Here is a 24,241-nt window from a genome sequence, read left to right on the forward strand (position 1 = left end):
CCTTCAGAGCTCAATTACTCACTGAATTATTTCGTGCCATTGATGAAACCAAACCATGTTTTCCCTGCTGTGAATAACGATAAACAGAACCTGATTTCTCTTTTTTTTTCCCCACGCAGTAGATTTCCCAACGCCCAAGACGGAGCTGGTGCAGAGGTTCCACGTGCAGTACCTGGGCATGCTGCCCGTGGCCAGGCCCGTGGGTAGGTCGCGCTGCCGCTGGTGCCAGGCGCCCGGCAGCGCTTCCCGAAGGGCAGCAGCTCTTGGCTGCTGTTTTTGACCCCGCCACAGAGAAACACAAGTTTCTCTTAGATTCTTTAGGTTTCTTATGTTTCTGCCTGTGTTCATGTATTTGTTTTGACGAGCACGTTTTCCTCTGTGTTAGGAATGGATACTCTGAACAGTGCTATCGAAAGTCTCATGACCTCCTCCAGCAAAGAAGACTGGATGCCAGTTACCATGAATGTTGCTGATGCTACTGTCACAGTCATCAATGAAAGAGTAAGGCCGACTGTCCTGTTTAAAGCAAGTTTAAAAATAAATGAACATTGCATGTGAGGAAAACAAACAGCAGGAGAAAGAGTTAATTTGTGCTAGAATTCATGTGCTTATTTTGCATTTTCTTCCTCTCTAGGTCTGTGATTCTCCACACATCACTCTTTTAGAGCTTTGGCTTTATTTACCATTCCAAGCATGTCCTCAGAAATCATTTTAAGTGTCCATTAGTATTTTACACAAATTCAGTATTATTCTTTCTAGAAGTTTTGACCCTACAATGTTGTAGGTTAAACCCTAAGGGGCAATGTGTCCTAAACTGCATTTACCTTATTCTGGTTAAAGAAACAAAGAATAATTATTTCCTAGAATGTTTCTTTTACATATGTTTGTCAAAGAGGTCCTAAAGCAACGTCTCCACATGCTGGTGTATATGGGGTCATCCTAACCATGTATTTCTTTATAGAACTGCAGCATCTTTTTTGAACAAGCAGTATCTAAATGCACCATATGCGCAAGGCCCTGGGCCTCTGGTAAGGAGAGATCCAGTCAGGCCTCAGCATGCTGGCTACAGGCAGCTAAATAAAAGAAATTCCACACTGCTTCATCAGTGTTGCTCCCATTTAATCAACTTAAAATTGAAAGTGAAGTTTAGAGAATATATAATAGTAATGAAAAACCACTTGATTCCATGCCCAGAATGAAGAGGAAATCATGGTGGAGTGTCGTGTCCGGTTCCTGTCCTTCATGGGAGTGGGCAAGGATATCCACACGTTTGCCTTCATTATGGATACAGGGAACCAGCATTTTGAGTGCCACGTTTTCTGGTGTGAGCCAAATGCAGGCAACGTATCAGAAGCTGTTCAGGCTGCGTGTATGGTAAGTGATCTCTTTCAAAGACATTTAGTAGTGTCTTTAGTTCTGTTGCTACCTAAGAAAATAAAAATCTTTTCCAAATTTGCAATTACATTAATTTCCTGAGACAGATAAAGTAAGAAAAGATAAAACTAGCAAATGGGAATATGATACAGTTAATAGATGAAAAATAGGTGTGTTTAAGTTCAAACTGTCCCTTCAGAGAGCAGCGTTCCTTTAACAGTCTCACCCCTTTACCACTACAACCTCTGTGCATGTCAGGGATTTGTTATTCAAGTTATGCTGCGAAAACATTTTGCTCAAAGTCATGTTATACATCCCAGTGACCGTGCAGTCCCTGTTCAAGAAGAGCTGAATCCCCAAAACTCATCTTCTGTTTTTGAAAGGTTTGTCCCTGTGATGTAGTTTCTGTGTCAGGTGTCACTGGAGGGTTCCTGCCCATGTGAACAGGGCAGTGGCCCCTTGATTTCAGCAGGGCTGTTTCTCACTGTCAAATGGAGGTTCCACAGTGTTTCACACAAAGTATTGACATGTACCCGGGATGCTCCGGGTGCCGGCGGGGTTGCAGAATGCCTTTGCTCTGTTGCAGCTGCGGTATCAGAAGTGCTTGGTGGCCAGACCCCCCGCGCAGAAAGTTCGGCCCCCGCCGCCTCCTGCGGATTCGGTGACCAGAAGGGTCACGACTAACGTGAAGAGAGGAGTCTTGTCCCTCATTGACACTTTGAAACAGAAACGCCCCGTCTCCGAGCTGCCCTAGCTGCGCGGAGGAGAAGCTTCTCGTGATGGTTAGCTGGAGGTAACAGTAGCTACGCTAAGGACAGTGAACTGACCGTGTTCGGCCTTCCATTTTACATTGCAATGCTTTGTCTTCGGAGAATTTATCTATATCAAACAATGTTAGACGAGCATGTTCTCTCATTCTTGCCACCGTCGTATGATATGAAAAGAAGCATGAGTAATTTTTTTGCTGTCAGTGAGTTACATCATGAGCAATGGAGGGTCTTTTTCTGATTGTAAATACATGAACGTTACCTAAATTCACACCCAAGAAGAATATGGCCATGTCCCTCCTAGGGAACTCGTGCTAACATCCTTGGAGTGAGTGATGCCTGAGTCGATGGTTTTCACTGTTTGAGCTGGATTTGTCACAAATCAATCTGAAATCCTACAGCACTTCTGCTCTGTTTTCAACACTGCAGTAAGACCCAAGTAATTTAGTTACAATTGAATTACTTTAAATCCTGTTTTGTATTTTTTTTCCTTTGACGAAATACACCTGTTAGTTTTAAGATGTTTGTCAGCATTCGCCTAGCAGTGGCTTTCCCAGCTCTCCCTGACGAGCTCCTGGACCACCGTGTCACGTCATGCCCTGGTACTGCTTCTCTGTTGGCAGAGCAGACCCGCGTTTCCTACCTGCGCAAAGCTGGAGAACCCACAGGCATTTCGAGTGCTCAGCTCGGGGGCTTGGCTGGAGCCTTTCCTCTTTGACTGTACACGTGGACACATTGACTGTCATTCTCCCAAGTTTTTAATTAAGGCATCAAATCAGAAGAACAAGCTAGTCAGTGGTTTTACTGTGTGAAAACTCTTAGAGACTCAAATGTTGCGTTCTTCCCCCATATGAGTGTTTGATCAAATGTTGGATTCAGCGTCTGTTTGCACAGTTTCCCCCTCCCTGCACAGTTTGTTGCTGAATTTTCCATGCCGCGAAAAGAACAACCAGGTCTTGTCATTTACAGAATTCCACGCAACTTTAATGCTCTGTGACAAAATAAGGAAGGAGTTTTCTAACGGAACAGAGTGCTTCAGGGGTTGCAACCTGGTTGCAAAGCTTTTGCTCCAGAGGCTTCCTGCAGTCACCCTGGTCCACACTGCTGCAGATCGCGACGACGCAGCGCAGTGTTGCCCCTACAGTTGTACCTGGCACCAAGTCTCAGATGCAGTTACGCAGCTTTAGTTTCTCCCCTCACCATCTTCTGTTAGATCTGCAGTTTCAGACAAATTGTGAAAAGGGAATGTGAGAAATGCTTTTTATTAGTGTTAAAAAATGCGGTGCCTCCATTTATAGATGTTTTCCAAAGCATAACCATCAAGTCCGCAAACTTGGTAATACTGTAATTTTAAAAGAACACTCTCAAGGCTGCTATGGCAAGATTTCTTTTCTACTTTAATACGCAAGGGATTGTTAGACTATTTTCTCTCTTTGCTTATTAAATAAAAAAATCAATAGCCACCCCTGCACAAGGCAAGTTACGAATAAAGGAGAAAGGAATGATGATTCAAGAAATTTCTGCATTGAAAATGTAGGAAAATTATTAAAATAAATTCAAGCTGATGTCTGAGCAGGTGGCAGGCAGGCTCGCTGTGCAACTAGTGTCATTAGAGTTCTGTGAGAACTTGCTCTGTGAGACCCTCTGAGGAGCAGTGTCCTGGCTGCGACCACGAGGCCGTGGCCTCGAGCACGGCGCAGGCAGCCTCCAAACCTGCTTATTCCTCCCATCTCTGCCTGATCCCAGGGAAGTGTGCTAGGAACAGTGTTAAAATTGTTTTCTGTCACAAAGGCTGCCAAAAGTCGTAAGGTAGTAACTGAATATGTCTTCAGGTAGGGTCATGGCACTGTTAAGGTATAAAAGGTTCCTGTGATCATCCTGTTGAATCAAACTGACTAAAACTTAGAGCAAATTCTTTTTGACACTCCTTAAAGCTGCAGCTGAAAAGCCCAGGATTGGGATTTGCAGCAGCCTGCAGCAGTGGGTTTTCAGCAGTGGATTTCTGCTCTGTAGTTGCCTCCATGCAGTGCTGGTTCTCAAAGACAGAAACGCAGACCCTATATTTAAACGAACACAAACAGCAGTAAAAGAGGCTTTTCCACGTGTCCTCCAGGCTATGCAGCAGGGGAGCGGGCAGTAACAGGAGGGCTGGGGAGCCAGAAGGGTATTTGAAAGCCGCAGGTCACTTGCCAGCGTACGTTCTGAGCGAGTCATGTGCCTGCTACCAAAACGTTGCTGATGTCGCAAGCGTTTAAGGAGCGACTGCGCTTGGTGACTGCAGCACGAGGGGCCCGTTCGCTGGAGCAGAGCTCCGTATCCTGCAGAAGATGAAGCACCCGCCGGCTGCTCGCGGGATCGGCCTCGTCCTGCCCCGTCCCCGTGGCGCAGAGCGTGGCCGGAGCGCGCGGGGCCGCACCTGCCCGTGCTGCTCAGTGACGTTATAGTGACCCTTCAGTTATCTATGCATTTTTTATAATCCGTAGTGAGTCTGTAGGCAGCCAGCCATGTTCACTATGCCTTGTATGTCTGATGTCATATTTTAAATTAACCTGTTAAATACAGCTTAAAATATTTTTATTTTATTTATTCTGTTTTTACTGAAATATCCTGCATTATTATGTTGATGTATTTGTCTTTTCTGGACATGATCTTGCGACAGTCTCCACTCTGTGTACTATAGGTTGCCTAAAAAAAAAAAAAGAAAAAAAGAAAAAAAAAAAGGTGGGCTTTGTAATTATTTGTAGTCACATTTTTATTGAAGTCTGTAGAAAAATCATGTAAAGCTAATTATTTTTTCCAATGCAAGTAGTGAGTCAGAGATAAGAATCACATGTCCCTCATTTCATTAACACACTCCTTTGCAGAGGCAGGAGCTTTTCAGTTACAGTCAGTGACTAGAGCTGGAGCCTTTCTTTGGAAATCTGCAGTGCTGGCTGCAGGTTTTATTGAAGCCACTGAAACTATTTCACTGGAAGGGGAGAAAAGGAGTGTGGGAAGCGGGAGCCTGTACAGGCCACCTGCAGGTTGGTTAAATAGGAGTTACAAAAATCACGTGAAAGGGCATTGATTTTACTTAAAAATAAAAGGACTTTTTAGCGATACCCTTTGGGTGCAGAGGTACCTGCACCTACCCAGAGCGTGGGCCTCTGTGACAGAGCTAGAAAAGCTGTGGGGTAACTCATGGTTTCTGCCAGCTCTGTGTCACTTGCATCCCTTTATTTTATCTAGCCTTTTTAGCTCCCTCATTAAATGATCTGTGAGTTGTCAGTAAATCCCATGTGGCAAACAGAACTGTGCTTACTTCCACAGCTAACGGGGCTCAGCCTCTGCAGCATTGCCATTAACACCGTTACTTCTTTCTTGGACAAGTTAATTGCATAATACATTGCTAAAAGCTGTGCTGTACAGGCAGCAACAGTAGGTTGGATTGAGCTGAACAGCAGTAAGAGAGCAGGCAAAAACACCCACTGTCTAGCGGCAGAGCTCAGTGTTACAGAAAGCACCTGCCTGACACTGAAAAGGACAATTTTCCCTGCTGTTGACCCCTTCTACACACTTAAATGTAATCTGTTCTGAGAATAAATTAAGCTGCATAAAGTGATTGTCTCAATTGTTACTGGTCCATGAAACTGGGGATTTTTTTCTTTTGTCATTTAAGAATGTGCTTCAGGGGAGGGGAAAATCACAGTGGCTGTTTAAAACCAGAACTGGTATAAATGGACACTTCTGTGCCTGGAAAGCTGAATTAACAGTTTTCAGGAAAAAAAACCACAAATACATAACTGGAAACACAAAATTGTTGATATGAGCTACAGTTTTTATTGTTTTAAAGTCATACTTAAAAAAAAATGTTATTGAGCACACAGGCTTCCACCTACAGCCATCACGAGTGACGCACGTGTTCCTCTCTGTCACGCTCCTTGTTGAGTGTCAAAGCTGGTGACCTGCAGGATCAAAACTTCCACCACCGGCTCTCTGATGTTCTTGGTTAGATGTCAGGACAGTGAATGGTTTAACCTCCGTAATATTTCAAAGACTGAAACTGCTGAAAACAACTGTGGGACATGACGATGTGTCACACCACGTAAGTACCCAGCACTTCGGTGGCAGACAAGTGTATCCTCATTTAGAAGTCATTTGAATTACTTTTGATAAGCATTTTTAAAACCTCTCTAACTTCAGAATCTCCAGGTTTCCTCTATGCATGAAAATAATCTCATAATCTTACTCTCTCTTGTTCCTAACATGTGAACTCTCTTTTCCTCCAAGATGGTTTTGAAACAAAATCCTTTTTCCAGGTTTCTGCCCTGCAAGCCCTCATGTCTAGACTACACATCCTTACCTTTGTTTGTATGTATCTGATGAATGAGAGGCAGCTGCCTGAACTGATGCTTTACTGTCATTCCCACCTTCTGAAGGTAGTGCTCATGAAATTACATTGACTGGTGTGGGCGAGGGGAAAAATAGTATTAAAATGTTTTCTCTGTGTGTCAAACAGATGAAGATTCCTGGCTGTGTTGCTGATCCTAGATGTGTTTGCTCAGAGGCTGAGTGCACAAGTATCTTAATGAGTTGTCAGAAGAAAACTTGGGGCAACAGGTGCCTTTGCCCTTCCTCTCCTGCTCTGGTGTCTTTACTTCATTTCTGTAGCCATCTATGACTCTTAGGTGCCTTGTGGAAGTGTTCTGGTTCCTTCTTTTTATTCTCCCCCTTTAATCAGATCCTTGCTAAAATTTATCTGTGTCCCTTTTATCCTCTGCTCCATTTATAAGACAAATGTAGATGAATTCAAGATATTTTATCTTTGCTAGAAAGGGGGAGGAGGAGGAGAAGGGAGGAGGTCAGAAGGCGACAGCTGTTTCCCAAGGAAGACAAACTACGCTGCATTCAGCTTCTATTCAGATGACTAGTAATAACATTATTAAAAAAAAAAATAAAACAGAAATGAACTTTATTTTGCCTGACAGCAGTAGATCTCTCCAGCTAAGAACAGCTTGGGTTAAGAATGTTGCTGAAAAGCAGTTATGAGATATGGCAAACTCAGACATGACATTATGACAATCCAGTATTTCTAGCATGAGAATATGCATCTACTTTTCAGTGCTTACCTATTTTCTAAAGCACATTTGAGTAGAAAAAAAGGAGTTAAATATTAGAAGACCTATGTATGACTGTGAGTGTATTTGTCCAGTTGCCCAGATGAAAATCCATACACCATTTTAGAAACAAAGATGATCTCAAATACTGTGGATTTCAGGAATAGCTATTTCCATAAAACAGAATCTCAGTTAAAAATCTATTTGATATTGAATATTTCTACAAAGCTATGCAGGTTATGGGAAAAAAAAATGTTTTAACTTGCCCTTTTAAAAGTATGTGGCAAGTACCTACACAGTTTTGACCTCCCTCCCCCAATGGTATACATCCACGGCATCCACTTAAAAAGGTAGTTATCAGTTTAAAATGATTAACAGGGCTATTTTGCAAAATTTCCCACCCGTGTTTCCCACAGGCATGATTATCCCGCATTAAGGTACTGTAATCTAAGTGTAGCAAGGTGTATTACAGTATGTGGGGATATTTACCTTTTCTGTAAAGGCAGGGACCGCGTTTGAGGGTTCTCACAGCCACGGTCGAGGCTGCCTGCCCGCAGCAGGTTTGAGCGCCTTAGGCAGAGGGGCTGGAAACAGGCCCCGACTCAGCCTCGTGGCTCCAATCCAGCCATGCCAGCAGTGATGGGCTGGAATCACCGCTCGGCTTCCTTGGGGACTTAAGTATGGGACTATCACCGGGGGCAAGACGATTTCCACAGGCTTCAGCACAACCATCCTGTCCTCTGCCTGCGCCCTCCTCGCGGGCGGCTGCCGTTCGCACACCCTGCCAGCGCATGGCACGTTGGACACGCCGGACACGTTGGACGGGCGCTTCCCAACCTTGGGGAGGGCTGAGTCGGAGGCGGGGACGGGGCCTCTCCTCAGCTGAACGGAGCCACCCGTTGCGTTCACGGCCTTCTGCTCGGTGCTACCTCCTGCCTTCCACGCCGCCTCTTTGGTGGGAGGGTTGGGTACAGGCTCCTGGTGAAGGATCTGATCTTCAGCCTTCGTCTCTGCCCCATAACCTGTGATATTACTTGTGTGCTGTGTCATTTTTGGTTTCTTTTTCTTTTTCTCTTCTTTCTTTGATTTTTCTACAGCAATTCCATCTAGTAATCCTTTTGCTGCAGCACGAGCCAAAATGTCTTGAACAGACAATTTTTCAGAAGAATCTTTCTGAAAATAGCAAAGGGGACACAGGTCACAACTCTGAGCTGTGAACTCCAGAAACCAACTTCCCTGCTACACAAAACAGACTTTGCCCTCTGCTGGCTAAAAGACGGGGAACAGAACTGTGGATGCTGTAAGGTTTGTGTCTCCCTGAACAACTTGCTCTGTAACATACAAATTGAAACACAGAAGTTCCATCCCCATACGAGGAAGAACTTCTTTACCGTGAGGGTGACAGAGCCCTGGCACAGGTTGCCCAGAGAGGTTGTGGAGTCTCCTTCTCTGGAGATCTTCAAAACCTGCCTGGATGCCACCCTGTGCCACGTGCTCTGGGTGTCCCCAGAGCTCCCCCTGGAGCAGGGGGGTTGGACTAGATGATCTCTAGAGGTCCCTTCCAACCTCAACCATTCTGTGATTCTCTGTGTGACATATAGCTAACACACATTAAGAGTAGGCATACCATCTATACCATCTGTAATGGAATACTGTATATGCATAAATCAAGTAATTACTAAAATGTGGAAATATCAACATTAAATGTGGATAGCTTTCATGATAATGAAATCTTTGCTCATAATGAATGAGCAAGGAACTCTTGGAACTACATCAACTAGGAACCAGGTTAATAACCAGATACATAAAAAGAAACAGTGGGTAAAGAAATTCTTTACAGCTCACCCAGGAAAGGGGGAGGTATCTGAAACCCAGAAAATTCAGCTTAGCCTCTTCTCAGTACAGAGGCTATGACACATGAAAAAAGCGTATTTCCAGCATTACCTAAAAGTTGGCCAGTGCTGCAATTAGGAGCAATCAGTTCTGTGAAGTAAAATTTAACTAAAAAAAAAAAAAAAAAAAACCCTCAAATGAACTACCTGAACTAAAATTGCTCATTTTTCTGGAGAGAGACTATGGTAGAAGCCTGCTAACTCAGACAGGGGAAGAAGTACCCTGCAGTGAAGGGAGGTCACTAACAAAGCATTTAAAAGCTTTTTCATGTCTCATTCTTTTACTTCTAATTCTTCCTCCCCAAGACGCACACCTCTTTCAAGCACTGTAAATTAATATGATAGTAGTACAAATAATAAACAGGATTTAATATCCTTAATTTTCAATGAAATTTTAAGTGGCTCCCTCCTTCCTCCTTTGATGAAGGAGTCCTACTTTTTCTCAGGCACAAGAGGAAAATGTTGATGCACAGAAGAGTTAAACTTTCCCTTTAGAACCTTTTCTAAAGAACCACGCAATAACACCAAGACTTTTTCATTTCCTTAGCAAAAACCCACCACTTTTTAAGTGAGATTCACATATGCCTTCGTTTTGGAAGGAAATATATGGTTAACTATTTTATTCCATTTATAATGAAGTCTTAATCTCCACTGATGACACTGATCAAATATGAGCACGTCTCGTTGACACAGGCTCAGTAACTTTAACAGACCCCACTTACTATGATCCTGATGCAGCTACTTCCTTCCAAACTCAGCAGCAGTCTGGCTTCTCTAAGACATGCCCAGCACACAAAAGACTGTGCTGGCAAAAAGATGACCCAAAGTAAAAGGCACATGTTGAAAAGTTATGCTCAAAAATACCACTCCAGAAGTTGCACGTTTCCACTGCAGTTACCTCTAAAAAAAAAACACTCCTTTGCTCACCTCTTCTTTGGTCCGTTTAGGACAACTGCAGAAGAGCCAGGAAGTTTAAAAAAAAAAAAAAAAGTTGCATTTCACATATTCATTAATAGAAAATAGCAACATCTTTTCTTTGAAGTTTTTTAAAGTGTTAATTTTCTCTGCTTACCTCTCTTTCTAGAATAGCTAAAAAGCAACAATTAGAAATTTCTGATGGTTCCATTTTGAAAAAAAAATCAGTGGAAGACTTCGAATTGGAGCAAATAGGAAAAACAGGAGGAGTGAGCCTGTAGAAAGCAAACAAATGACCAGAACAGAATATTTAAGAGATCTAAAAATAAGTAAAATAAGATCTAACCAAGAACTAAATAAACAAGGATATACTGAGTAATTTCCAAATGTAATGCTTTCAATGACAATTTCATATATCCTATCTCCATTTTAAAAACAGCATCCCAAGAAAGCATTGTGGATTCATCCTTTTTAGAACAGATCTTAAATGCCCACCAGGTAGTAAATCTGAATGAGGTCTGCAATTATTGGATTATCAAATTATCCATGAAGGTGAGGAGTGCTCTCAAAATTCTGTAAGTACCAGGCAGCAATTGTAAGGATATTTTTTAAAATTAATAAGCACATGATCTTAATATATATATATAAGCTAAAAAAAAAAAAAAAAAAAACCACACAACTTCTTAGGTTAAAACCCTATTTGTAGTAATCATCATCCAATTGCTCCTATTTTCAAAACACAGTTTTGAAATGCATGAATGAGGATGAAGTAAATAACCTTGTCTAGTGTTTTTCCTATACTCCAGTGATCCCCTAGCTGTTATAAACAGACCTCAAGGACCTCATGGCAATGTGTGTAAGTTAGGAATGTTGGCTTGTAAGGCCACTAAATCGGAACAAAGCTGCTGCAGGAGAGAAAGATGATGAAGTGCCCTAAGGCAATTTTAATGTTCTTCCCACATTGCTGGTAACTTCTGAGACACACCGGATGATCCAGTGATCTTCTCAAGACTGAAATTTAGCAGGACTGACTCCAAGGCACACATCCCTGTCCTACATCAATTTTTCCTCTACATGCAGCTGTTGACAATGTGGACCTTTATGCCAGGTAAATCCACTGCTATAAACTATAAATCCATTGCCATAAACTCTTTGACCTATGCTTTGAACGAGCTCAGCTCAGAAAGTGGGTACATGTTTGAAAAAGCACTTTTTGACAGTTTTGTGGCCTTAACATATACAAGTTTAAGCTGTATGGCCTCCTCCCAAAGCTCCAGGCCAGCCTCGCTTGGTTCAGCACCACTCCAACAAGGCAGAGTAACTCTAGCAGATACAATACAGAAGATAAATCCAAGTGACCCAGCAGGTTCCTGAAAACCCTCTATTTTCTTGAAAGAGGAAATTAATACAAAGCAGCTCTGTGATAACCACCCAGGATGTTCTGTTCCTCTAACCTGTCCGTGAGGAAGGCTATAAATTCTGTGCTATCCTGCGTTTGTTTAGTCAAATGAATCACTTGAATAACCCCGAGGAAAGGGCACAAGGAATAGTCACGAGTAATACGTGTAGCCTAACAGGATGAGCTTTCATCTGAGACTAGCATAATCCCACTATATATTTTATTTATGGTGTTTTATTACTGCTCTGTTTACACTGATAATATATAGCTTTATTGCAGCAAGAACTATGCACAAAAACATCCAAGAGGTGTGTGTGCCAGTGAAGGAGGAACTGATTCTGGAATCATCATTTTTTCAAGTTCCATCAGTCTTCAATCGTACCCTGGCTCAGGTCCGCAAAATCCTAACGGGATCTTTATCTTTCCGTTCTTAGAATCTGAAATTGCCTTATATTTGAAAATAACAATTTGGGAGTATATCAATTTTCATGATGATTCCGCAAAAGATAGAATGACTTCTGTTTTCTGGAACAACCTTCTGGAAGGTTTCTGGAAAACTTTTTGTGGAGGATTTTAGGGGTGCAAGAGAAAGGATTTTTCCGGGATACAGGGGAAAAAAAAAAAAAAAACTCAGAATTTCATAAAATCATCATTTATGGAAAAGCATTTATATGTACTATTTGTGTCCAAACAGTTCAGAAACTATTACGTTTCAGGATCTCTCTAGTTACTGGACGTGATAGACTTCACAGAATTTCAAATCCTAAAGGAAAACACAGGCTACAGAGAAGTCTCCAAACACTTCTGGACTAGCACTGTGTCATTGGCAAGACTTTCCCCGGTATTACTGCCGTTACAAAAGAGCAGTCTGCCAGGAGTTCTGTGCTATCAGTAATCTCCAAAAAAGATGGATGATGCTTTACTGACTCTTACCATTGCTACTCATTCCTTTTTAAATTTTTAGGCTTGGCCTAATGGTAATGGTAAATGATCACTTACCATTTTAAAACTAAGAAATTTAAAGGTAATAAATGATACCTTGAGTGTTTGGTTTTGCTGCTCTATTTATTTCAAATCTAGAAAGTCTGCAAAGTTTAAAACACTCTGTTCTGCTGAATATAAAAGGAGCCTGTTTGTTTGTTTCTTTTCCAGAGGAAAAAGCCCGAAACTGATACTCCTTTTACCTGGGCAGTTACAGTATTCTGTGATTGCTCTGTTTTTTATTCCCTGTTTGTGATGCTGAATACCAAACACAGCACCTGCAGGAGCCTGACCGAGCCAGAGGTTGGGAGGTGAGCATTTACCAAGTGCATAAGTCATCCCAGCTTGAACTCTAATAACAGTTATTTTTCCCTCCACCTAAGGATAAGCTCCCAATGGAGCATGGAACAGGAGATGCCTTGTGTTCAGGATAGATGCATTCACAAATTCACACAGAAAAGCTGAAGTAAATGTTAATAAATGCTTAAGTTTAACCTTAACTTTAGCAAAAAGCAGGGAAAAAGTTTTGGAAATATCAACTTTTGTTATCCTTGAAGTTCCTCCATAGATAACACTGCTTATTGCATACCTATATGGTTGCACTTTATTTCCTTCCACTTGAGAGTCCAGTGCTTTGTTCACTACTAATTCATTTTCTTCTGGGTAAACTGAGGAAGTGCAGTAAACAATAGCTTGCGCTTTGTTAACTACAGAAATGAAAAGAAAGAATTATTCACTTTTAACATTATTAAAACAAAGTGATTCGGTAAGGGTTGAAAACAACATAAGGATTATAAGTATCATTTTTACCAACAAAATATGCCCTCCTACATAGGCATAAGTATCCCTTCTCTCATATTTTCCAGCAATTAAAATCTTTTCACATCTTTGCAGGTTTCAGCACAAATTCAGCACAACTGTCTCCACTAGGTTTTCACACAGCAACAAAAGGAGTGGGGGGAAGATTAGTGCAAAGGGAGTTTACATTTACAGCTTCTCCAGACCAGAGAATGACTAAGTTAGAAGGCCAGTCCCCTACAAAAACCCCAAAGATTATTGTACTGATGGCTGCTGAGTATGAGGCCATAAGGGTTTTAGTTACATATTTATTGTTAGCTTATAGAGTAACCAACATATTTTTTCCCCTATATAAAAACTGGTGATAGTACCACGGCAGTGTCTCTGCAGAAATCTGAGAATGAGTACACTTACATTTCATTGCATGCATCAACTCTTTAAGCTGCCTCTCAGCAAGAATAGTGAGTTTGTCCTCAGATACAGATCCTTGGAAAAGGTCTCTAAGCAATCCTGCATCTAAATGCAAAGAGTTGTAAATTTAAACACATTTCTTTATACAGTTCCTATTAGTATCTTAGTATCTTAAAATTCAGCTGCTTGCAGAAAATGCTTCTGCAGCACACTTAATGATTATTACTGGTGCAAGAGAAGGTAGATTTTACGAATTACCATACCAAGTATGCCTAAAATGATTGCTCTTTCCCTGTTTTTTTTTTTTTGTAATTGCTACTGCATCTTATTTAATTAAATTGTACAGTAAATAATTCAATTATATAAATGATCAATAATATAACCAAATGAAAAATATATACAAACTGGTATCTTAGAATAACTGTTCAACCTGTAGTCTTTTTTTTTTCCTTTCAAAAGAAAGGCTGAAATTGTCTTTATGAAATGATTTGAGTGCCACCTAGAAAGTTTGTTTTTTTCCTGAGTATTTTAACCAGGCCAATTAAGTTCTTGCACATTTTGTGTGGAAAAAAAATCATCTGTGTGGAAAGAATCATCTATGTAATTGATTATACATTATTTCCTTTTGTAGTTTTTACTACAGAATATTACACTTGCAGAAATGTGCAAGTTATTTAATATATGTGTGTAGTTATAGTAGTTAAAATTAAAATTTTAAAGTGAGTCTTTTAATGAAATGGGATCATTTACTGAACCAGCAACTGTGTCCAAATCACAATACTTGACTACTCCCTCTTCAAAGCATGAACTAGCTTATTGTATCAGAATTTACCTCCATGTTCATTTAAAATAAATTCTATTGGATTGCCAACACCCACTCCAGAACACTGTGGCAGCAGCAGAATAACTTTTGCTTTTTGCAGTCTCGGGTCTGTTGGTCCAATCTCAGTAAAGTCTTCATGTAACAACTGAATATCTGAAAAAAAAAGGGGAAAACTCACCAGTGCCACATGTAAGCAAGCCTGCACAATTCAAAGTTGAATACACAGTGGTGCTACTAAAATTTCTAACAAACAGGCCTGTCAGACCCAGACCTGCCAAAAGAAATCTTGCTGGCTTCACACAGACTGAGGGATTACACCCTAGCACCTTCCACTGCTGGGATCCCAGGGCCTTGGTGCATTCTGCTCCGGCTGTGTCCTCTTCAGAGGACAGGTTTGAATAGGTTCTGCATGGGTTTTAAATTAGCACTCAAAAGCCACACAGCTCAAAACCACAGAGAAAGCAAAAGCAGGACACCAAATACACAGACCAGGTGCTTCCAGGCACCAGCTGTTCCATACCAGCTACTTCGATAGAAGACTTCACCCTGACATTTGAGGAGCCTGCATCTGCGACATGGATAACCTGCCACTTTTGATTAACTTGACTGTAGCTAAAGAGTTCTAGGTTCATTTTGTAGCAAAAAAAAAAAGCTTCCCTAATATTCACACAAGAAATCTTAAAATTGCGATAGAATTTTGTCATGTTCACAGATAATGCAAACATCTGTATCACACTATATGCACAGCAGCTCCTTAACACATACTTTTACATCCCACATGCCTGAACAAGTTCTTCAGTTCAGCGTCTTTTGCTGGAGATTTTACACCACAGACAAAGATTCTGGCCATGCTGTGATTTGTCAGCACTGACAGATGGGCAATGGTCAGACGGGAACCCATGTGAGCCACTACAATGTCATCATCTGCATTCAATAGAGCATGCACAGAATGCACAGCCAGGCTGCGAGACTTATCCTGAAAAATAACAATGCGAAAAAATAAAGTTTTGGCTTCTACAAACATTATCATTTTGCAAAGGAAAATTTCACAACAAATGGGAAAGACCAAAAAAAATAATCACGGATAGCTAGTAATATAAAAACAACCACCTTACTAAGCCAAATTCATTAAATTTAAAATTTATTCTAAATCTAATGCCTAAGAAAAGTAAAATCTATAGGTGAAGAGAAGTCAGCTCCCTAAATAGAAATAGTTATGTGTGTGCCACTTAACCTATTCAAATACCTCCCTATCCCTCCAGATAAGATTAGAGATCCTCAGTTTGAGGATTCTTAAAAGAGCAGTATTTGGAATTTGTCCCTATGATCTATGGGCTTCATGTACAGTTCTTTTCTGTGGATCATCTACTCAAAGTTTACATTTTGAAATGAGACACATATAATCAATTAGTATCTTGGTTACTAAATTTTTAGGCTAAAATTTCCAGAAAAATGATAAGCATTGAGTGGAAACACCCTTCCAAAGTTTCTGCCATGCACTCAAAAATCATTAGACTCTTTAAAATTGAGTGTTTTTCTAAGGTTACTCCACACCACCTGTGTCTGCAAAAGGAATCTCTGGATAACCTTCCTAGAGGTCCTACTGATGCCAAGTTATGAAAGGGATCAGTGGACTTGATGGACATTGAGGAACCACACTGCCTAAAATATGAAGCTGCATGATTACACCACTGCAAACATGCAAGGGCAGAAGAGATACTGTGCCCATTAACATGCCATCATCTACTAAATGGGAGTAACATATAGACTTACACTGAACTCCTCACAGTTTCAGAGGCGAGGCAGTCTCTGACACTTCCAATGTTTTGATTTCAGGCACATTAAAATTAAAGTTCTATTCAAAACATCATATTAATTATGGCTATCAATTCTAAGCCTTAAAATTTACGTGTTGAATAGGTAAATCATACAGCCTTCTGATTATTAAAGAAAAGGAACTTCTGAGAATGTATTCTTGCCTGAATGATTTAAGAGGAACGATAGGAAAGTCACATAATACCTGACCCAACTCTAATGCGAAGCACTACAGTTTGCAGATCATATTAAGATAACTCACTCAAGGATGCAAACAACTCACCTGTAGTAAGAGTTTGTAATCTGCAAAAAGATCTAAATTAAGCAGTTCTTCTTTAAGAGAGGAAGGAAAAACCAACACATCATGGCAATGGTGGTCAATACAGTAAGTATAATGGTCCAAGTCCGACACGGATTCAACTCTTTTGAATCCCTTTGTCTCCAAACTCTTGGCAACATTCTGAAGGCTGTTAAAAACAACTCCATTACATACAAAACATTGTTAAGCAATATAAAACATATTGAAATTCGGTATTTTTGCCTTTTTTTTTCCTAATGTGTGCATTTACAGAAAGAAATACACTGCCCAAGCAGAAGGAAGGGTTCACTATTTTAGTTCTCTGAGTTCTGGTTCAATAGACTCCAGTTAATAAGTGATAAAATAAATGAAGAAAGAGTAATGTGCATCCAGAAAATGCTTCAAATCATCAGTATGTACATGCCCACATGTGCTACAGGTCATCCTGTAGCAAACTTACGACTCAAATGGTTTAGTTCTTTTGATTGCTTTCAGTGTAGTCCAGCTCACTAATAAATTTAAGGATTGATCTCTGAAATAATCATCGTGCCAAGGTAATGGTTACATGGTTAGGTTTGCAGTGCAAACATTGAAAATGTTTGAAGTCATATACACCAAGAGGTTTTGTTGATGAAATGTAGCTTTACAGACTCTCAATCTTAGGCAGAGCTTGCAAAATTCTAACTAGAAAGCTAAGACACTTCCTCTATTCTGAAAAAACTATAATCTTAGCACAGAGCATTGGTCCAAAGCAAGCATATTAAACAAAATCTTGAAAACAAGATAAAACGAATAATCTATATAACAAGATGATCTTGTTCATATATCAGCACAGAACTGAAAACACTAGAGTTGTGTATATAATAATACACTGCATATAAGTTCTTTTTTTTTTAATAATAATTTTTATTTGAAGTTTATACTATCCTTACTTGAAGTACTTTAATTTTCTCGACATCTTTGGTCAATTTTATGGCTTACAGTAATAAGTCTACTTTTAAGACATATTCTCTTTATTTAAAAAATAGAGTTTATTTACCCATATTGCTTTTTTTAACTGATTTCCCTAGTCGTGTGGTGAAAGACTCTCAAGAAACAAAGCAGTAATTAAGAAACATTCTTTCATATTTCACACAGTTAACAGTTTTTGAATACTATTACTGCTATCTACAAAAAAAAAGAAAGAAACGTAAGGCAATGTTGCTGCATTAAACAGCATCTTATAAGAAAGAGAAATTACTGAAAATTCTAAACCAAAATATTGTATATATAGTTTTACAGGTTAAAAACGATCAAAGCTAATATTTGAGGTGTTACTTGCGAGTTACTTACCCGATTTTTAATGTATTTACCCAGGCATACAAAGGTAATGCTGACGCCCTCTGCTCCTGTTTCCGTACGGTTTCTGGTAGAATGTGTTCAATTGAAAGAGCATCGTGTTTGATTCGACATCTCGCTAGTGCCGCTGCCAATTTGGTCTTAAAGCTACAATGGACAGGCGTAAGTTTACTCAGCTCTGTAGCCACTTAAACCAGCTATTATCATGCAACGTTTATATCATGATTTATCTCACCCAGAGACCAAAACCAAGAGCAAAGCTTCACTTTGCAAGCTCTTACAAAAAATGCCTAGCTACACTTTCTACCACAACCGCAGCTGTAAGGTACACAGCTGAGACCATATTACATACACACATGAGTGAAGTTACAACAAGCTGCTTCTGCACTGATTTTTATGTATTTTTTTTTAAAGTGAGCATTGAAGAACACTGACCTCTAAATATACAGAGAAACAACAGAAGCATTACAGAAGCATTACAGCAACTACAAGTCAGGGCTTTTTTATTATTCTGTGAAAATGTCAGAGAAAGTATGCCCAGTCTTTTCTTCCCACAAGCTTTATGCATAATTTTAATAAATGAGACTTCAAAGCAAATAAAAATTGCTCGTGACCTACTTCTATTGTCAAGGGGTACTGCTTACCAACCTTCAGAAGTACATAGCACTGATGTTACCCATGAGCTTTCTGGATTATTCTAAATTCAGCAGAAGACAATTTTGTCCAATAAATGCCTGTTGACTTCATCAACAGACTGACAGAAGAATTACTTAAGCATTACTTATTTTACATAGCCACTTTTGTTCTAGTGACAAACTCCTGTAATAGCAGTGTTGCTAAATGAAACGATGTTACTTCATTCCACTACCCTTTTGTCCTAGCTCTGTTACATTCATATTTATGTTTAGAGAATACTTTATTTCTCCTTTTTAAAAAACATATGAAAAAGTTTCAAGAAAGCAGAAATAAAATACCTCTTTCCAGCATAACCATCCACATGGTGGATGCATCTTAGCTATATTCTTTTTTAATTGTAGGAATATGAAACTTCCCCATCTCATTAAAAATGAGTTTCCCAGGTTTTCATTAAAAACAAAAACCATAAAGAAACAAAATTTCAAGATGAAAGATAGCTGTAATAGTTACAATTTTAAAAAAGGAATTTGTTATGCAAATCTGGATTCTGCTAATATATGTGAAAAAATAAATTGTTAGCATGTATACTTGTATAGATAATGCTCTATTTTCCGAACTTCTGCTACAGGTTCTTCCTCATCAACAATCTCTCGGGCTTCAAACTTTCGGTCTTGTAGGTCATAAAGCATCACTACAAGTAGGCTGGTCAATTCATCTGGCTGCAAGAGGAAAATAGCTGGATAGAAAAAGTGACACAAAGCATGCCTTGCTCCTGCAAAAAGATTCATATCAAGAATAGTCTCTAATGCAAAAGGCACAGAAACTCCAATGAAACTCTAAGAACAGAAAAGCAGTTTGTTATGAGAGCCCCTGTGAATGTTTTAAAAGCTAATACAATTTTTTAGTTATTTAGCTTATCAATATTGAAAAATATTTTTATTCCTACATATAATACAATGTATCTTAATTTCTGTATCTTAATTTTTAACATTACCAAAATTTAAACTCTGAAGTTATTTTGTCTGTGTAAATTAGTTCTATGAACAACTAAGCTAACAAAAATGTATTGTCTACAATTAATCTCCTGTGGGTTTCTTGAGTACCTAATAACAGATGAGTTTGAACAATTCCACAGGTGGGACATTCATAAGATCTCTTCACCATGTCCAAGGTTGAGTATATGCAGCATCTCCCCCTTAGTGGAGCTAGGTGCTATATACTGCTAGTGGGGCAGCATCTTCTTCTAAGCATTTGTTACTTGCCTCTACCTCCTTTTATTAACTCCACATACCCTTGGAAACTCTTACTTTCTGGGGAATACAACTGAAATCAACCAGAAAAAAAAAAAAAAAAAAACAAGATCAAGCTATCAGGAATGTATAACCAAACATAAAATGTGACCATGGAAGTCTTATTCCCTTACAAAAACAAGCTGAAAATCTTAAGTTAGTGTTAGATTAACTTCCACAAATAACATCTGTTTAAATTCATCTTGGTATTTTCAGAGGCATTGATGATTAAACTATGCTGCACAGCGGACTACGCTACCAGCTCTAGTTTTTCTTTTCATGGCAAAATAGGGAAATATGGACAAAAATAGGGAAATATAAACATATACATACATATAAATTACATTATATACACTACATAAACATATACGGCATATGTTTTTGTTTTGAAGTTATAAATCTGGTGCTTCAAGGAAATACAAGTTGAATGAAAGCTTCCATATAGTCTAAAATAACAAATGAAGAATGTCTCAGAATCATCAGAAAAGATTCTAAATACGTCAGTTCAGAAAATGCAACATTAAGTTCCTCAAAAAATTTACTTACTATTGACTGACATGGGTAAACGCAGCTATCTAACAGTATTTTTTCAAGAAGATCTTGATCTACAAAAGAGCAATGGTAAGTTGTGCTATGAAATCTAAAAAATTCTAAGTTGGAATGAAAATTTCAAAAAAAAACTTATAAATTTGTAAAGAAAAAGCTGATGTTTAAATAACACAAGGATTTCAAGTTCAATTACAAAACAGCAACAGTCCTCAATATAATTCTTTACATGTAGATTTTGAATGTTTGACTTGATAAATTACTGACAACTCTTAAGCGTATCTAAATACTACTAGTAATTAGGAGTCTAACTACTAACTAACTAGCTCCTACTAGTAATTAGGAGTCTAACTACTACTAACTAGCTCCTACTAGTAATTAGGAGTCTAACTAAAACCTTCCCAAACATCTGCTGTCAAGCAGAAACAAACATCTGATATGTCCTATCACATTTCTGTACATCATTTCTGTTCACAACTCTTGGAAAAGTTTTCTACTTACATTTCAGAGCACTGTAAGCCAGTTCGTAAGACACACGCTGGGAATATTCATCTTTAAAAGTTAGCAGGGGAGATGCGGAGTCATCCCCATACTGCACCAATATCCTATCCTGAGGCTTTTTGTTATGAATGCCTTGAAAAATCTTTGCTGCATTTATGTATATCAAGTCATGATAGCCATTCTTCTCAATCAAAGTCATTGTGCTCTTTTCAGTAGATTCTTTTTCATCTGAAATTTTCATTTCACTCAAGTCTGAAATGTCACTTATAGCATCTTCATCCAAAGACATCAAGTTACTTTTGGAACTCGGCATTTTTCCAGTTGTTGAATGTCACAATCCTGCTGCCTCTGCAAAAACAAAGTTTGAATTGCTATTTTTTTACTAGAATACACTTTTCCCTTCATTTTAAAGTTTTTCAAAAGAATTGTTTTTCTTTCTAGGTTCTAATCCTGCAGATAGGCATATATTTTCTTAACCCAATTATCTTATATCGAGACATATTTATGATAGTTTTGTCACATTATTTATTTTGCAGATACAAAAAACAAAAAAAGACTACTTGTTCCAAAGAGTCCACTCCTTTACAGTAAGTGACCCTATTGAGATTATATACAGAGCTTTTGATTCTTTTGTTTTTATTATTATTGCTGATGGACTGTTATTTCTTACTAGGGAGTCTCCTTTAAAAAGATGTTACATGGACTTCAAAGCAGACATTGCTTCTTCCAAAACAGGAACCATCTTGAAAAGTTGCAATGAATTCCACATGCTGGTCCACGGAGAAGCACATCTGCTCCTGAAAAAACGTAGTAGAGGTCACCTGAAGTTTCATCTAAAACCCATTTCAAGCATCCCATTCTCAGTGCCTGCATTTACCCTCCTTGCTTTGGTTGCTATAATATCCATTTATGACAACGTTTATAGCCTTAGAACTCGGGGTAGATGTTCAGAAAAGGGCTAACTAAGCCAATACAGATTTAATTACAGAGGAAAGATTTAAGAAAACAAATAAAATCCAGCATCTCTACAGCCATCACACAGTCATTCAGTGCTAAGAACACCTGTATCTCCGAGTGGCTGAGCACATCCTGGCCTCATCTCTGACCCAGGGACATGCTGCTACATTTAGGCTTCCCAGTTCCCAGCAATGCACTTCCCCACTGCCTCGCTTACACAGGTTCTCTTGAGCAGATCCACAAGTCAGAGTAGTAACAAGGTTTGCAGAAAAAGGGAACTAAAAGCATCCATGACAAAAATGTATCACACAGTTCCTGCTGCCCAGCTCAAGAGACACCCAGGGGTTCTGCCATGGACCACGAGCCCCTGTCCCAGGACTATATTGTCTGATACTGCACATGGAATAGGGCAACATCGCCCCCGTTCTGCTTCCAAGTCACAATCCATTAAAGTCAATGCCAACGATCAGGACAGCACAAATACCAATACAAGGCATTATTTACTGCATGTGCGTTGTCTGTACAAAGCAATCTAAACATCTCTCTTCTGAAAACACCTGTATGACAGGAGCAGACCCCCCGTAATACAGACTGCTCTTATCCAAGCACAAACAAGAGCAATACAGATAAGCAGCTATGGGTTTGTAGGGGAAATGTAGGGCTCTTGGCTGCTCTGATGGGCTCAGGATTTGAAAGGTTCAACAACTCCAAAACTAGACCCATGGATAAATAACTCATGGGAACAGCAGCTGAAAGGCGCATGGGTGAGAAAGGGCAAAGCTCTTACATTTGTATTTTGAGGAAGCTTGTGAACAAGTTAGAGATAAGCTTTTTCTCACCCACTATGCCCCTTGAAAAAGAATAATATATCCTCACACCCTCATGAGATGTTCACCAAATTCAACAACCTGAAGATCAGCTAGTTTACATATTTTAAGAGATGGTTTTAGTCACTGCTTCCCCAAACCATTTTTTTCACCATATCTTCACCAATATAGTTGCCAGTGGAACGGAACAAAATTCAATTCCTTTACTTGAATGCCCTCGGCTTTGAGTGAAGCAGACCACACACTGCTTGATATAGCAACTATGAGCTACATCAACAGCACCAGATCAACTCAGTAATTTTGGCACATTCTATGTATCTATATAAGCAGCAAACAGGGAAAAAAATACACATTTTCAGTTGGAAGCATATATGTTACTTCAATTAAAGTCAACTACCATATAACATTCAGCTGGTCGGATGGCTGCGGTTCTTACTGGATTGAGGAGAATTGTGACATTTATTCACAAAGGATTCCCACTCCCCCTCCAGCAGGGTCACCAATTCCTCTGCTTGGATACCAGCACTTCTGTTTCTCCCCCTTCTCCCTCCAAGTCCTCTGCTTGGATACCAGCATTTTTGTTTCTCCATTTTCTTCCGTCACGGGCTTTTTCAGCGGCCCTGGCCATTACACAGCTCAGGAAAAGCCGCCAACAAGAAGCCCCCAGCACTCCTGCCCTATCCCTGACTCTCCTGTCCCTATCCCTGACCCTCGGCAGGCACCTGGCTGCCTAACACAGCTCCGCATTGACGGGAATTCGGTTAAACCGGCTCGCTGCGCACCGACCGCAACTTTCCTCGTTATTTTCACGGAGAGGCGCCACCCGATCGGCTTTTTCCTGCCGGCCGCGACTCTCCCGCGGGCGCTGCCTCCCCTGGGCGGCTCAGGGCGGGCTCTCCCGCTCGGCGCGGGGACCAGCGCCGGCCCCGCGGCTGGGCCCGTCCTTACCGGGCGCCGCGCGGCCCGCGGAGGCCCCGCGCTGCGGTGCGCGGTGAGCGCCGGGCGCGGCGGCAGCGCGGGCCGCGCCAACCGTCGCCGCAGCAACGGGCGGGCCGCGCGCCGGGCCCCGCGGCCGCCGCGCCCGGCGCCGCCTTCCCGTTCGGCTCGCGGCGGGGGCGCCGTTGGGAGCCCGCGCGGGGTGAGGCCCTGTGAACTGCAGGCGGCTTTAAAAAGATATACGGGCCACCCGCACCCGCTCACATCTGCATCCGTAAGCGCCGGGTACAGGAAGGGATATGGGAAGGAACCCGCAAAAACTCCTTCTTTCCTCCTCTCCTTGTAATTAAAAGAGCACCAGTTCTCGCACTGTATATTTAATTTTGTCCAAGGAGCATAGGCATGTCTTTTTAGAAGGACTGACTTCTTTCATATCTTGCACTTTCAAAAAGTCAGTCTTTCTATACCCTGCAGGTGCTTCATTGCTTTTTTCGTTCTTATTTATTTTTTCCACCGGAGCGGCTGTTGCTGTTTTAACCAGGCCAAGCTGGTTGCTATCCAGCTTGCATTGCACCCCACACACTACCCTTCCATATTTGAGTTTTCCAGTAACTCACATTTCTTTAGGGTGGGAAAAAGGAC

At 40.3% G+C, this 24,241-nt stretch overlaps 2 protein-coding genes across 5 annotated transcripts in view; one reads left to right on the top strand and one right to left on the bottom strand.

Moving 5' to 3' along the window:
• Positions 1-2,155, top strand: part of APBB2 (amyloid beta precursor protein binding family B member 2) — a 76,859-nt gene extending 74,704 nt beyond the window's left edge. For all 4 annotated transcript variants that reach the window (XM_088524768.1, XM_088524769.1, XM_088524770.1 and 1 more), the window contains 4 exons: positions 120-203; positions 386-501; positions 1,195-1,374; positions 1,961-2,155. In XM_088524768.1, the coding sequence (XP_088380894.1) occupies positions 120-203; positions 386-501; positions 1,195-1,374; positions 1,961-2,128 (548 nt within the window). In that variant the 3' untranslated portion in view covers positions 2,129-2,155. The remainder of the gene's footprint in view (positions 1-119; positions 204-385; positions 502-1,194; positions 1,375-1,960) is intronic.
• A 5,607-nt stretch (positions 2,156-7,762) lies between these two features.
• On the bottom strand, positions 7,763-21,192 carry NSUN7 (NOP2/Sun RNA methyltransferase family member 7). The gene is made up of 11 exons (XM_010226007.2): positions 20,880-21,192; positions 20,379-20,437; positions 19,132-19,262; positions 17,902-18,054; positions 16,555-16,738; positions 15,222-15,432; positions 14,466-14,609; positions 13,637-13,738; positions 13,014-13,131; positions 10,202-10,319; positions 7,763-8,410 (listed from the first exon to the last, which is right to left on the bottom strand). The coding sequence occupies exons 1-11, from the start codon at positions 21,190-21,192 to the stop codon at positions 7,763-7,765; spliced, it is 2,181 nt and encodes a 726-aa protein (XP_010224309.2).
• Between the last annotated feature and the right edge of the window lie 3,049 nt (positions 21,193-24,241).

The sequence above is a fragment of the Tinamus guttatus genome, unplaced genomic scaffold (genome assembly GCF_059628265.1).
Source record: "Tinamus guttatus ecotype Peru unplaced genomic scaffold, ASM5962826v1 Tinamus_guttatus_pri_ptg000213l, whole genome shotgun sequence".
Lineage (NCBI taxonomy): Eukaryota > Metazoa > Chordata > Aves > Tinamiformes > Tinamidae > Tinamus > Tinamus guttatus.